Source organism: Periophthalmus magnuspinnatus, chromosome 21, assembly GCF_009829125.3.
Source record: "Periophthalmus magnuspinnatus isolate fPerMag1 chromosome 21, fPerMag1.2.pri, whole genome shotgun sequence".
Lineage (NCBI taxonomy): Eukaryota > Metazoa > Chordata > Actinopteri > Gobiiformes > Gobiidae > Periophthalmus > Periophthalmus magnuspinnatus.
The window spans coordinates 13297703-13313991 of record NC_047146.1 but is presented as its reverse complement, the minus strand read 5'-3'; the positions used below and the strand labels follow the sequence as shown (position 1 = coordinate 13313991).

At 37.7% G+C, this 16289-nt stretch overlaps 1 protein-coding gene across 1 annotated transcript in view; it reads left to right on the top strand.

Annotated features, from left to right (window-relative positions):
• Positions 1-16289, top strand: part of LOC117388865 (coiled-coil domain-containing protein 148-like) — a 41917-nt gene that overhangs the window by 21678 nt on the left and 3950 nt on the right. Inside the window, exons 9-11 of the mRNA XM_055230458.1 lie at positions 1757-1963; positions 12293-12433; positions 14294-14412. Of these exons, the coding sequence (XP_055086433.1) occupies positions 1757-1963; positions 12293-12433; positions 14294-14412 (467 nt within the window). The remainder of the gene's footprint in view (positions 1-1756; positions 1964-12292; positions 12434-14293; positions 14413-16289) is intronic.

Sequence of the window (16289 nt, the reverse complement as noted above, 5' to 3'; positions counted from 1 at the left end):
TCCAAACCCGATATGCAACATTACAATTCTGAACAATGAATATCTCTCTAAATTAATAATTCAGGGCTGTAAATTTAGTACACAAATGACAACTGAAATAGTGTCCCTGCTCCAGCACTTCCACCTTTTAAACCTCAGTAAACTTGTCCCAGTGCATTTATTCTGTCACCAAAATCACTGTGTTCCAACAAAAGCAATAAAAGGCTTTGTTGGGAATAATGGTAGTGGAAATTTGTGAGAAATTTCAATAAATGAACTCAGAAAACATTAACTAAACTAGCAAAATGTATTCTTCAAAAATACAAAAATCTGTTGAGATTATAACTTCATTATCCAATTGACCTTTCATTATTTTGAACTGATTATAATAGGACTTCATTTTCAGTGGGATTTAGAACAATTGTTTCAACTTAATAAATTGCTAAAATGATGTGCAAATGTTTCTGGAAAACGTAGAATAAGTGGGATATGAAGTGGTGCAGTTTTCCTCATGTTTATATACACACCAAACATGTCATTGTTGTCTGATTTAATGAGTTATCAAATCATTGAAAAGTCATGTTACATCTGATGTGAGAAACCTGATTTACTTTTGATTGTTCACACCTGTGCTGGCTTTGATTCAGAAAAATATGAAAAAAAGGGCAAATGAGGCAAATACAAAAATGAAGGAAGAAATGTAAAAAAAGAATTTTTTTTATTCATTGTACTTTGTCATTGTACCTTTTTGTTAGACATCCACCGATATGTTTTTTTTTTTATTTTTTTTTTATTTTCAAGGCTAATACCTATACCAACTGTTTAAGATGCAGAGGAACAGATGGTCGGCCTATTTTTGGGCACATTTCAGTCATCCCCTCCAAATTATGCAATTTTGATTTACCAACTCATAAGAAAGCTGTGTCCTCTTTGTATTAAAGTGTTCATATAAAGTTAGCATATTATGTATGCATATTCTTTTGGCATCTTTAGGAAACTAAATATGGGCCTTTGGAAGAGATTTAAGGTCGATAGCCGATGTGCTGAAAATATTCTGCCTAATATATTCACAAACCCATGCATATCGCTCTGTCTCTAATTTTTGTTCTATTTACTATAGATCTGATTCTTGGGTTATCTAATTATTCTAGTCATCTGTTTTTACTGACTATAAATGTACCCGCTCTTTATTAATTCTCATCCTACTTCAGGGGCCTGGACACGATTTCTTATGTATTTGAGAAAAATGTGTCTTGCCCTATCACAGATATAGGAGTATTGTATAAGCAGCTCTTGAGATCAAAATTTGTTTGCTGTGTGCTGTCTGCATCTATTTATAAAGCGTTTCATTGTCTGAGAGTTAGGAAGTCTGTTGTTAGCATGCTAGTTGTTGTTAGCTTTACTGTTGCGGCAAAACTCTGATCTGATCCCTGAAAATTTTGCTTCAGGTTTGTCAAGTTGCTATGTACAGTTTTGTATCATGTTTTTGTATATTTATGGAGAATTGTGTGTGGGAGCGTGGATGACGTTGTGAAGCATTACACAGAATCTTAGAGCGAACCGTAAGGAGGATTTGAATAGGGTCCAGGAGAGATTGCACGCATGGATGACATCTAAAACCTGTTCAGGCATGTTTTTGATGAGAGAACAACGTCATAACATGGTAGAAAGCTAAAAAAAAAAATCGATTTTGCATCAATCCCCTCTCTAACAAGTGTGTCTAAACTCCCTCACCATATGCACTTAAACCATTCCTGTCCTCATGTGTTCTGATCAGCTGGAGCATGAGCGAAAGTGGAGCTGGCAGCACTTCACTCAGAACCAGAGGAGAGCAGTGACCCAGCAGTGGCACAGATACCGGGAGGAGCTACTGGCCCGGGCCCTGGTCACCCTGCAGGAGGCCAAACACGCCCACCAGGAGGCGCTAGACATCCACAGGGACAGACTGCAGCAGCGCGACATCTGCGCTCAGCTCCACGCCAAGGTCAGTGCACGGGTCACGCAGTACTAAGCACACTGCACAGCAATGTTGGACAAATAGTGCAGTTATTTTTTTATTTTTTTTTACACAAGTTGGTCTCATATTATTATTGTTATGAAAGATTTATATTGTGTATTTCTAAAGCAATAGTGAAAGCTGAGTGTTTAATGGACTCTTCATCAAGGTAAGGTATTTATACACATTCACATTAAACTTGAAATTGTGCTTTACACTACACAAGCTACAACTGCCCTGGTGGGGTTAAACACACTGTCCTGGGGGAAGATACAACTGCCCTGAAGGGTTAAACTGACATTTGCATATTTGTATAACACAACCCATTTTCTTGGTTAATTAGTTGCTCATATATTTGCTCCCAATTGCAAAATGTATTTATCTAGTCAAAAACTCTTGGCATTACAAGTCTGATTAGCCTTTAATTGATAAAAGTGATGGACAGGAAAGAGTTTCCTTCTGTACTAGGCATTTTTCAAAGTTCTGCACTTACTCAGGCCAGACCAATCATTCATTCCATCTGGCAGGCTTTATCGAGCGTATAACTTTCAACAGCAACAGATAGAAACTCTTGTTTGTGCCCACTTCTGTTGTACTTTTAAACAAAGCTATTCAAAGTAGCACTTAAGTCACTTTACCCACTGTAGCTTTTAGTATCTGTGGAACTGTTGTGTTGCTTTAAAAGGTTTGTTTACATAGTTGTCATTAATTCATTCTATTATTCTAGGAGCTGGTGCACAAAATGGTCACTAGACAAAAGGACACTCAAATTGCCTTTCTTTTTATTTTTAGTAGCTCGGACTATAGTTGTCTTTCGGTGATTGTAGTGTGTGAGAGTAACTGTGTTTGCAGCTGTGGTCTGAGAGTCTAATACAAATATCCCTGTGGTCACAATCAAGTTTTTCTTATATTTTTCAGTTGAGTATCTGATCCAAAAATACCACTCCTCTTATTCTACCCACTGGAATTGCAAATGACAGGCACCAATTAAAGTCTTGGTCACCTTCAGATGAGTCACTACACAACTACCAAAACAATTCCCTCACGTCCGTACCATAGACTGTATATATAAATGGACTTAGTTAACCTGCTAGCCGGCGCTTTACAAATACGAAGTGAGCATGGGGGCACTTCCGGCTCTATTGACATTAGAAAACTGTCACTCCTTTCTCCATAAATGTTGTAGTGAGCTTCGTCATTTTGGTCTTAAAATGTTCATATTGACCCGCTCTACATGGCCCTCGTATTTTTATTTTACTATTGTGTCCATAACGCAAGATATGAACATTAATAACCGAAAAATCAGGTGCCTTCTTTCCTCGAGTTTGCTCCCTTGCTCCCACATTGCATCCACTCCCTGCTAAACGAGCGGTGCAGGCGGGACCATTACCTTCAAAGCCTCGCTCCTGATTGGCTCTTTGGTTGCTATGATACTCATGGTCGGAATTCCTAATATGCAACTTGGCTCCACATTCGACCCAATAATTGTTAGCTTCAATGAGCTTAATTTTTGGCGTCGAACACTGTGGGTGACATCACTCTCCCTTAGTCCACTTCTTTATACAGTCTTTGGTTCGTACCCTGTATTTTCACAACTTTAACCTCTCTTAATACCTTCTGTAACTTTAAAACATATAACAACCTTCAGTATTCGGCCAGTCACGAGATTTACTATATTGACTTATCGTTCAGTACTTAGATGTTAAATGGAGGTCAGTATTTATTGTGGGTAGTTTTTCTTTGCATTAGCGGGACAATTTGGGTTATTTTTTTGTACTATGCTAAGATTTGAGCTGTAGAGGTTTGAATAAATTACTTCTATGACTCTTTATTGATACAAAATAACTACTTTGATGTTGCATTCTGTTATTTTTTTTAGCAATATTGTACATTTAGAATATTTTTAGGGGATAATTTGCTTTACATTTTATCATCCATATTTAGTTCAACAATATATCGCACTTCAAAATGTGTTATCGCGACAGGCCTAGTATTGCTTTTTCCTCTTTGTTCCTTATCCATCCTGATCCCTTCCTCTGATATGAACATGTGCGTTTTGCAAGACACATGTGCGAGCAGACAGCAGCAGTACTTGAGGTGCCAGTACTGCCTCCTAACACATTACATCTGCTGACGAGGCCTCACACACCACTGCCAGTCCGTCTGACAGCCTCTCACTTTGGGTGCCACTCGGGATTGGCTGTGAATGCAAACAAGCTAATAAGGACAGTCTGGCAGAACGCGATGATGCCGTCTCCCATGGGTGCTGCCGTAGTTCAAGATATTTGTTGGAGGCGAGCGAAATCCATGTGCTGTGATGCGCTGCTGCTGTACAAATGGAATGTGCTAGTGCCTGTGCTTTTGGCGTCATGGCCGATTAGTTAAAGGGACATTGTGATGGAGTGAGGGAGGTTTGGAGAGAGGAACGTGAGAAATAATGTAACTTTTGGCAAATGATAATGTATAGCTGCATATATAGCTTAAAGGTGACATATTTTGTGGCTTTAATTCCATTTGAAACATGCCTTTGGTCACCTTGAGATCTCTATTTCACACTTTCCAACTTAAAATAATGTCTGCGTTTAGAAAATATACTTTGAACCATGAGGGATCCACCAAAACCACTTGTGGCCCTTCTGAAGTCATGCCTCCTCCCTGTGAGCTGTGTCAGGTGCTTGTACTGGATGTTGTGGTGATAAAGCAAGGTTACATAGCGCACCTTTAAAAGTATGGCTTGGTAACACCTTGGGGTCCCACTGGAGAAGCTGGAGAACGTGTCCGGGGTGAGGGAAGTCGAGGAGTCACTGCTTAGACTGCTGGCCCTGCGAACCGGCCCCAGACAAGAGGAACAAATTGATGGATGGATCGACCTTTAAAGGTTAAAGGTTAAGCAATAATCAGGAAATGTGTGTTAGCCTGCTAGTTGTTGTTAGTTGCTGCACCAGTCTGAGTGAGCTGCGAAAAGCGCTTATAAACTCATGGTCTTGAATAATTATGCTGTTCGGAATGCATAAAGTAAGTGAGGAATAACACTGGACCACTGTAAACCGTTTTTCACGTTGCACAGTTAAACTCATAAGTAAACAGTAAATAACGTTCATATTTCAGGTGGAAAAACATGTATTTTCATTCCTGCACTAAGCCATGCCCCCTTGAGTTTTTAAAAACAGCAGGTGTCTATTGGGTAATTCCACTACATTTTCAGCACCACACAGACTACCATTATTGTTATGACTGTGCACGGCAATAAAGAAAACAATACAAAAACACACGCCGCCATTTTAGCCTTGTGACTCATGCGTATTCTCCCAAACAAAGAGTCTTTTGCACAATTTGAGCTGAGGTTGGGGTCCTGTTTGTGTCCAATTTCTTTGTGACACTGCTTTTATCACTACAGCGCAGAGGCAAGAGACAGAGGAGTGATGGATTCTTCTCTCCCTGACCCAAACAACAGACTCTTCAAATCAATTCTCATGCCCATGCAAATTGTATAGAATTGTATAGTGTGAATAAATGTATTGATTTAGCTTGACTGCATCTTATGGAAGGTTAACAATCATACTTTTGCAACTATTATTATTCAGTCAGGTGTTTTAATTGTAGGGCTTGTCTCTGCGTAGATCAGAGCTGTAACTCGGCCTGACGTTGTCTCCTGCTGGTCTCCATAGAGATAGATAGATTTAATGTCGTACTGTGGAACCATTCAGGCAAAGCAATATACTCTCTATGGAGACAAGTGGATGGAGTACAGGGCATCAGAGCATCAGACACCTTATGCAAGCATTCACATCAAAAGTGGAAGACAAATTGCTTATCCATACATTTAAGTTATTGGTTTATAGAGTTATTTAAATACCCAGAACAAAAGAATATTATTTCTCTTAACCTTTGTCTCTTCAGAACATGTTGGGTACTACAGCTTGCATATTTTTTATTTAATCTGCTCTATTTGCTAAATGCCTACAATTTTGTTGCCTTCATCAAATCTGTGCCACCCACTGATTGACACCCCCATTAATTACAAAAGTACACCCAGCTGTGTACTGTACACCGTATACCATCACAAAATGTATTGAACAATTGATTGAGTTTAGCGCAATACATGTAGCTAATTTCCTCATAGTTTATCAGTGAAACACAGACTCCTCTTTTCAATCAGGGCCTGTTTGTTGCACGCTTCTCAGTCTTCTGTAATTAGCTGTCTTTGTTGTACCCGTGCTGTTTATTCAATGCTTTTATTCTGTCCTTGCTTTCATTTGCCTCCCACTTATGGTCCGCTCCCAGGCATCGCTGATGAGTGATTGTGCTTTCCATACGAGTAAATCTATCAGGGAACATATGCTCAGGTGAGGAGGCAGAGGACCTGAGGTTAGGTTCTTTACGTATGTGTTTGATACAATTTGTGAATGTTCTTGTGACAATAGCATGTACCTTTGGTAAACTGTTGAGATAAACAATACAGAAATGACAATGTAATGTGAAGATAGTGAAGATAGCAATAGTAGTAGTAATATTACTTTCCAGAGTAGGGTAGTACTCAGTAGGGGTGTAGCAAAAAAAATAAAATAAATAAATAATTAAAAAAATTAAAAAATAAAATAATATATATATATATATATATATATATATATATATATATATATATATATATATATATATATATATATATATATATATATATATATATATATATATATATATATATATATATATATATATATATATATATATATATATATATATATATATATATATATATATATATATATATATTTATTAGTGGTACATGGGGCTTATCCTCCCATGATGGTTCCTCCAGCACCACTTCCTCTTCCATTGTCTGAGACATTCTCTGAGCACATCATCTGTTGGGACTTTGTCCTTGATTTACTATCTTGGATAATGCTGATTTATCCTAGGATATCATGTTTATTTATGTTATAATTTGGTGTTTTGGTTAAGATTATCCAATCAAAAAGCCTCACATGAGTCTCTTAGGTTCATCTCATCTGATCTGAATCCTCACTACCTAAACCCAAGCCCCTGCAGCAAATCATTAACCAGTGCTAGTGCAGCCTCTGCAGCTCAGGGAGTGATTTCTGGAGCTTCACATGAGGCATGGCCTGTCCATATACTGAGAATGAGAAAAACTGTATATGTGTCGTCTATCTGCATGTTAAGTCTCTGGCAACGCAGGTTCAGTTTTGATTGTAGTATCATTTTTAAAACAGTGCAGGTTACATCCTGTTTCTTTAATTAGTTGATACAGTATCAATAATGCAGGCTGTTGTATTAATATTTAAATTATCATTATGGTTGCAGTAGTGCCAGTAGGGGTAGTAAAGTAGCCTGCCTTGATAAAGATTTAAATTTTATAAGACTATAACACTGTTCTTATTAGGCAGACTTCAATGGTATAGTCCCAACCAAATGAGACAGTTAATTTTTAGGTTTTTGTTTTTAGATATGAAATAAATACTACATGTAAACAAAAGAATACATTTTCTTTTAAACAGAGCAAGGCAACTTAACTTTTGCATTCCAAACATCCTAGTGATTCACCGTAATGACTCTTAAGCACTTTTCACAACTCCAAAATCGAGCTTTTACCATGATGGTAAAGTTAACAAAAACTAGCATGCAAACGTGCACTTCATGCTTAACGCCTTATAATCAGGAGCAGACAACATGGAACTGACTTATTCTGACCTCAAGAGCAATATATAATATATCTGTACTGGGTATGACACATTTTGGTCAAATACATGGGGGAAAAAAACAGGTAGGGGCCTTTAATTCCTGTATTCTCTTTGTGCTGTATGCTAGCTCTCTCTCTCCATGTCTGTTGCATATGTATGGAATACCTAATGCCTCTTACTGTGTATGTGGATGGCCATCGTTCAGACTGGTGGTGGAGCGTGGGCAGACAACAACTTTCTAAGGAGTTAATTGCTCATAGAAATTGCAGAGTGGAAAATATCAAAGCACATGTATACCTGCTGGAAAGTGTGTATGCTGCTAGGGATAATTGCATGGTTTCAACTCCCTCTTCTTAATGGCTTTCTTTTAATGAGTCTTTAAGTGAAATAGCAGTGATGTAGAGAGGGGGTTATAACAGGAGACTGGCTGTTCTTAACCTCAGAATGAACTAATCACCTATTTGTGTCCATGGAGAAGTAATTGCTTTGTCTGCAATGGCATTAAAAATATCTCTATGGAGGCAAGTAAGCGACATCACCAGGCCAAGTCACAGGCCGATTCTGTGGAGAGGCGACGCTAACCTTGTACAACAAGATGGATTCTTGCGATGTTTTTGAGTTCACAAACTCACAAGAATTCATCTTGGCGTGCCTCTAGTTGTGCGATAGTGGGGGCACTATATTTATGGGCAGCGTTTCTGTCAACTGGATGTAACAAATGTACATTTTTTGCCCTGCTGTTGTGACACTTCCACCAATCAGATTCAAATAATCATTATGACACTATTTTTAGCGAAAGCCATCCCAGATTGATGTGTAGAACTCAGTTCAGAATTCAGAATTGCCCATCTTTACTGAACTAAAGGTAAAACATAGTTGTTAACTTGAAAACTACCACTCATAACATCACAAGGTGGAACAGAGCATTTTGAGCTTTGGAGATGTAGATAATGTTGGATTACTCAAACAATGTGAATGAAACAAAACACAACTCCGACATGTTTTTAATGAGATAATGTTATAACGTGGCTTAAAGCTCACAAGAATTAATTTAGAATAATATAAGACGTTTAACCCTTTTGGAAGTGTGTATAGAAATGTTTGTATTAAAGTAGCTGCAAGGTGTTTTTATTTTGAATTTGTTTTTTTACAGATATTTTAAAAACTGAGCAGTGACTTGTGACTCATAGATTGACATATTTAATATTTTTACTTTTTCCCAAAGGAACAGCGTGAATACACAGCACTGCATTTCTTTCTAATGACACAACACATGTACAAAAAAACAAGTGCGGCTCAAGATATTCAACCAATTTTTGTTTTTTATTTTCATATTTTTACTTTAAGTAAAAAACAGAACTAGTTTGTTTTAAATAGTTTGCAGAGATCAAAAGTTATTCCTTACTTGACTTACACGCTTCAAGAATCTTAACTACTCACCATGATGAGTTTCACAACATTCACAGACCACAGTGGAGTTTTGCAGTAATGCTAACAATAACTAGCATGTTAACCGCTCACTCCCTGATTGTCAGACAGCTAAATACCTTATAACTACATGCGGACAATACACAGTGGACCCATGTTGACTTCAAGAGCTGCTCAAATATGTCTGTACTGGGGAAAGGCAAATTTTGCTCAAATACATGCGGAAAAGTGCCTTTAAATGGATTTTTCTTCGAGCTTAAAAACTGACGAACAATTTATGTTTTCCATTTTATCTTTCTCATTTATCTCTTTCAGACCAAAAAGTCACAGCTGCCATAGAAGCATCTGACACGTGGCCACGCAGTCTGACAAAACCCATCACTAAAAACCGCACACTCACATTAAGAAAGGCTTTGAGCGGGCTGCACAGATAAAGAGCCTGTCACGCTATTGTTATCCTGACAGCTCATATACTTTTGCATTGTCCTAGAAATCTCCATTTTCTCTTCTCTCTTATGGATTTTGACGACAATTCACATATGAACTCCCGATTTCTTTCCCCGGGTGCTCTTCAAAACACTATATGAACTTGTATTATTATTTACAATGTGCAATACCTTTACATTTTTACATCCAAAGCCCACACTTTTTTTGGCATGAACTAAAGTCGAGGTTTGACGCAGATAGCATCATAATATAGGGTGGGTTTCTTTTGAAAGCACCCCAGAATATGTGGCAATGTTTGAGTACAGCATTTTGAAAGATGCTTAAAGTGATATTATGAGGTGTAGGGTGATTTACATACCTTTTCTCAGTAAATTCATGTTGTCCACTTTTTGGGGTCATATTTAAATATTATGGATACATGGGTTGTCAAAACAAATCTAACCCAAATACTGATCAATACTAAAACTAGTACTGAAACTATATTACTGGAACTATAGATATATGGTTTAGATAGTCATTGGAATTGGAAAAAGAAAGATCACATAGAAAAGTCTAATTTATATCAGAAACACTGACCACCGTTCATGGAGTTGTGTTCGGTTTCATTCACACATGTTTAACACACAAATCCTGCATAATTACGCCGAGTTCTTCTTTCAAACAGAAAACACTCTGTTCCACCTTGTGATGTCATGTGGTAATACAGGAAGTGCTGCACTGTGTTTTTAAACTCCATGCATCTTCACTAGAATCATTTGGATGATTTCAGCCCTGGAATTGGCTTTCTCTATTGAACTAAGGTAAAAGGTAGCTGTTCACTTGAAAACTATCACTTCATGACATCACAACGTGGAACAGTGCATTTTGAGCTTTGGAGATGTACACAGACTAATAATAATTTGTATAATAAAGCGTTACTCAAACCTGTGCGAATGAAACAAAACACAACTCAAGGTATGTTTTTGATGACAACATTATAACATGGCTTGAAGCTTACAAGAGAGAAAAAACTACTATTATTTTGTGTTGAAAATTACATTATACTGACTAGAAAAAGCGATTTGTTTTTGTTATTGCGGTATGCAAAAAGCTATTGAGTAACAAGCCTTTTCCTTAGTGTTAAAATCAAGTTATCTATATTTTTTTATGTAAAAGTAAGTCCAGTGTAAGTCCAGTTGTAAAAGTATTGCATAAAGAGGCTCATTAGGGTCTGACAAAACCAAAGCCAAAGTCTGTGTATAACAACATGAACAAATGAGATGGGCATAAACAATATGATTTGGCAGTATTTTACAGAGCAGCCAGTTTTTACTAGAAATTTTGCAAACAAAAAAACAAAAAAAACATTTATTTGCTGATCTGACAACTCTTATTACACAGAACATATTCCATTACTATCAACCATCTGTTTTCAAGTCATTTCTATTGTCTAACTGTAACAAAAGCCCTCAGTGACACCTGTTGCTTTGGACTGGTATCAAATGAGACAGAATTACAGACTGGCTTTGATATAATCCACTGTCACCAAACACCAGTCATGTGAGAGGCATTGTGATAGCTAGGCTGTGCTAACGTGTCAGAAGATATGCTAATTTGCAGTTCAGCCCCAGAGGGATGGATAAGCTGTGCGCTGATGGATCTGTGAACACACTTGAAATAACCCACAGACCATTACTGCATAACACGTGTCAATCACCCACTCGCAATCAACGCAGGATGGGCTGTTGTAGCAATTGATGATGATGTGTCCACTGTACCAGATTTTTACTGACAAAACAGAAATAGTTCATTTTAAATGGTTTTCAGTGGTGCAAAGTTGTTCCTCGCTTACCTTATGCATTCTGAGCATCGTAATTATTCACCATGATGAGTTTATAAGTGCTTTTCAACACTTTCAGAGGCCACAGTGCAGATTTGCCATCACAACAACTAGCATGCTAACAGCGCTTTTCCTAATTATCAGATAAAACGCTTTATAATTAGATGCAGACAGTACACAGCGATCTTATTTTGACCACAAGAGCTGCTTATACAAAGTGTACAAGAACAAGACATTTTTTTTGCACAAATAGATGGTGAAAGAAAACAGTTACCTTTAAACCTTGAGAATGTATTTTTGGAGATATTTGACCACTGACACAAAGGTTAGTAGTGTAATCTTCGCTACTAGCAGTGCTTTCTGTTGTTGTTAGGTCTTTGGGCAAGAAAATTCACAGATAGCATAAATGCGTTAGTTTGAATGTCTTCTAAAACGCACAAATAAGAAGTGAAAGTGATATTCCATTATGTCATTATGAAGTTTCGAGTACTTACCTTCGAGCTTTAGTGTTTTTGGCAAACTGAGCTTCATTAAATAAGAATGTCAAGCGATAAAAATAATCTGAAAAAGGCAGAATTTGATAGTTATGAACGTAAATTGTGATTATTTGATTATTTATTTGTTTGTTTATTTGCAGCTAGTTAGTCGTTATGACACAATGATCACAAACCTTGCAGTTATATTCACTCAAAGGCCATTGTGATTCTATCCTCTTCCTCTCCTGCTCAGATGTCCATAAAGTAACGCTCTAACACTAACTGATGAAGACACTTTAACACTTGAGTAAAGGTTCATGCCACCTTTAGACACTTCGGCGCTTGGTCTCAGCTGGTCTATTTTCTCCCAGACAGCTGTTAAAGTGTATAGACTTTTGTTTATTTGCAGTGTGTGTTTGTGTGTGTGTGTGTGTGTGTGTGTGTGCAGTTGCAGCAGTGGCGGGCTCGGCAGGAGGAGGTAGCCAGGCTGGAGGCTGCTATAGCTGCCAGACAACGGGAGGTTGAGGAGCAGAGGGTGACGAAGGAGAAGGAGAGACGAGCTGTCATGAGGACACACCAGAAACAACAAGTAAACAGAACAAACCCCATGCACAAACAGGCTAAGCTAACAATTGCTGTTTGCTGTTGAGATGTTTAGTAATGGGCGGGCAACTTTGGAGAGCAACTGTTTTGATCCAAATTGGTCTGGAGTTTGGACTTGTGGTGGTGGCATCATTTAATTCATAATAATGATAAGGGTTAGCAAAGTATCAAAAACCAGATATGAATCAATACTAAAACTACTATCAAAATTAGATACTTGTTTGAGCAGGTATCAATACTAAAAAAAAACCCACATTCACAGAAACAGAAATGAACCTGAATATACCTAGAATGATCTTGAGCTGTATCAGAAACAAGTATAGTAAGTAAGACACATACGCTCATGGACCGCGATGGAACCTACCTGGACGACTGAGGGATTACACAGATGAGACCACATGGAAGTATAAAAGTACTATGATTTAATGTTGAAAATCACACTCTATTGTCTAAAAAATTAGCTTTTTTATTATCATTGTAGTGGTTTTGGTTTGGTTTGGTTTTAGTATTGAGTTTATTCCTTAATATTGAAATCGAGTTTGAAATTTTAGGGTCGTAACAGCACTAATTCATACATATAAATAATAAAAGGCGCATTTGATAGATGGAATAACAACCAAAATTGTTATCAAGGCTCTAAATGCCACAATAATGCCAAATTAGTTCAAAATTTATTATTCTATTTAGCTGCTAAATGTTCCCATCTGGGACAAATAAAGAACTTTATATTAGTTGATTAATTGATAATAGGTGGTACACAAGGCAGCGCTAACATCTAAACATTTCACATAAGTTTGTTCACATTAACTTAAAGTAGATTAAGTGACCTGGCACATTTTCATCTAGGTGTTTAAAACCATCTTCCCTCTTCATTTAAAATGAACAAATGCTGACACATAACATATTTAGATTTAGATTTAGTTGCCTTTTATTGTTTTAAAATGCTATAATCACCTAAAATAACACATTAACATGCTTAGTAAGTGTCAGTTTCGTTTTTAAAACTCTGAGCCCCCCTCCCTTTGCTCTCCGCGTGAAGTCTCTCCCCATTCAGAGCGCTATGACATTACAATCAGCATGCATTTGGAGCGATAATGAAACTAATGCACATCACATCAGGTTTGTGAAGTTGTAGTGTATTGTTTTGCATATTTATGAAAAACTGACGTGCAGGATCAGACTTGTGGGCCGAGTTTTGGATAGAATCACAGGGCCTGGGAAAGATCACTAGATTACTCAAACATCCATGGATGACATATAAAACCTCTTCAGGCATGTTTTTAATGAGGGAACATTGTAACATAGAAAGCTCCTTTAGCCTAACTCTACTGTATTTGTGTGTTTTGCTTCCTTCCAAGAGTCCATTCAAGAAACTAGATATAATTCATATATATGGCAAAATACATTGAATCAAATTTCGCCCAAGTTTTGTCTGCATAAAAGAGAATGTCAAGCTGCTTCTATTACGCCTAAGTGCAAAATTGACATCATAATAGTGGTCTCAGTCATTTTAGTTTTTATGCCCTCAAATAGTTACCCCCACAGGTGTAAAAATAACTACACGTCTGGCTGTTTAATTACCTCTCTCCTCGGGCTTCTGGGAGGAGGACGATGTGATTAATGGAGGCGTTTAGCTTCCATTGGATTCCATATGATTCAAAACAAAAGTCTCTAAGACAGTGAAATATCGGCTCATTCTCTCTATTTACACTTATCTGATTTTCCACTCCGTCTCAATCAATAGGACATGGCGACGCTAAGAGTCGCATTAGCGGGAGGGCAGCGGGAGTACTTGTATACTTGTTTTTCTAACTATTTTCTTTGTTTCTAAATGGATATCCCGCAGGTGAAAGAGTTTTACCTGAAGCAGCAGAGACAGAGAGAGGAAGTGGAGAGGAGGGATCAGGAGCGACTTGCTAACCTCCAAGCCATAATGAAGGAACAGGCCAAAAGAGACAAAGAAAGGTAGGTTTTGGATCACTGAGGGGAGCACTGCTTAAAAATGACCAGGAAAATCAGATACTAATCAATATTAAAACCAAAACGAAACTAGATATTTGAGCAAGTATAAATACTGTAAAAAATGACATCAACAGAACAAAGTGTGAGCTTTCCTGAACAGTTTTAGTATCTATTTGAACTTTATCAGAACATATATAAGATTCTAACGGTAACATAAAGAAAGTACAGTAATTTTGTGTATGAAAATGACATTCTAATACTAAAAGGTTAAGGTAGACCCCAGTTCCAAGTTAACCACTGGATACTGTGGTTGTGTGTCCTTTGGCAAAACACTTCCTACGCTGCCAAAGTATTAATGTAGTGTTTTATTGGTGGCACCTGATAGGGACTGCAGTAGGTTACAGTCAGTGCATTTTTAAAAACACATACATTACACACGTACATATGCATGTTTGTTTCGATTTTTGGGAGGAAAGTTTGTTCACATAGTCAGTGAGATGTTATATATTTATTTTACACTTAATTAATCAAATATAGTGTAATTTAGTGATGATGAGTAACTAGTATAGCGAATTCAGGAATACACATTCTTACACCAATGTACACAGACACTGAGGGTGACAGCAGTTAAGTGTCTTGCCCAAGGACACAACAACCAGCGGGATTTGAACTGCCAACCTTTCAGAGGTTGATCAGTGGACGAGCGCTACCAACTGAGCTTCTATCGCTCCCAATCTATTTGATCTATCTTATCTATAAAAGGCTCAGTTTTAATTCAGGAGCTGCCATTTCAAAGCGTGCCTTGGGTACTTTTCTGCTTTTATGTGGGATTTGGATTCTTGACCAAACTCGCCCTTTATCGCTCTTTGAATGAGACCGTTTTAGTTCTATATTCTATCCAGTTAGAGAGCGTAGTGTTGTCCCTATGTCCTGCTCCTGTCTGCTTTTTCCACATCAGAGAGTTTAAATACACTTTTTTACAACATCTTAAACCAAATACATTAACTATCTATAAACGACATACATTTTGTACTTGGAGAGGTGACCTGTGCTGCAGTCTTTATATCGACATAATCCCACAAACAAGCGTTAAACCTTTTTGCAATCAGATCCAGATGCCCATCAAAATGACTATCTCCTTGCCCCATAAAACGAATAAACAATTATTTATCGCTACGACCTTTACAACGGGTCATTGCGATCTGACCTAATCTGTGTGAGTTTATGTGCTGTGTTATCCCCCAAGGCTGAGGTGTAGGTTGATAATGGCGGCGACACTGGTTGCAGAATGAGACCTAGCTTAACCACACGGCGCACAGGTATAACAGAGAGGCAGCGGAGGAGATAAACAGAGCTCTTATAGGTGTGGGTGTAAACGCTCTGTAAATCCCCACACTGCCTGAAGACCACAGTGTCCAGAGGGAGAGGGGAAGTCCGAGGGGGCGAGTACTGGGAGAGGAGCAGGGTGGAGGTGCGGGCATGATCTAAACCAGTGCTTTCAAATATACTGCTAAAGAAGATAAATGACTAACCACAAATTACTATTGAGTAGGGCTGTCAGCTCTGTACCATTTCAAGGTACTAGTATGGTATTGAAAAACGAATATAAGGTACTATTGGTACTGAGATAATTGGTGCTAGAAGAATAGTTTTGTTTTTATTCCTTGGTTGGTTCCGAGAAAGCAGTGTGAAAAGTTACTGAGCAGTGTGGCCAAAAATGAAGGATGATACTACAGTTTTCCTGGATTCAACTGAATATATGAACAGTACAATTTGGTATTTGTTTTAGATAATGATTAATACAGTACCCAACCTTACTATTCAGTTTGATTTTTATGCTATCCTTACTGCCTCCACATGTTCTCAGCTATAGCCATTAC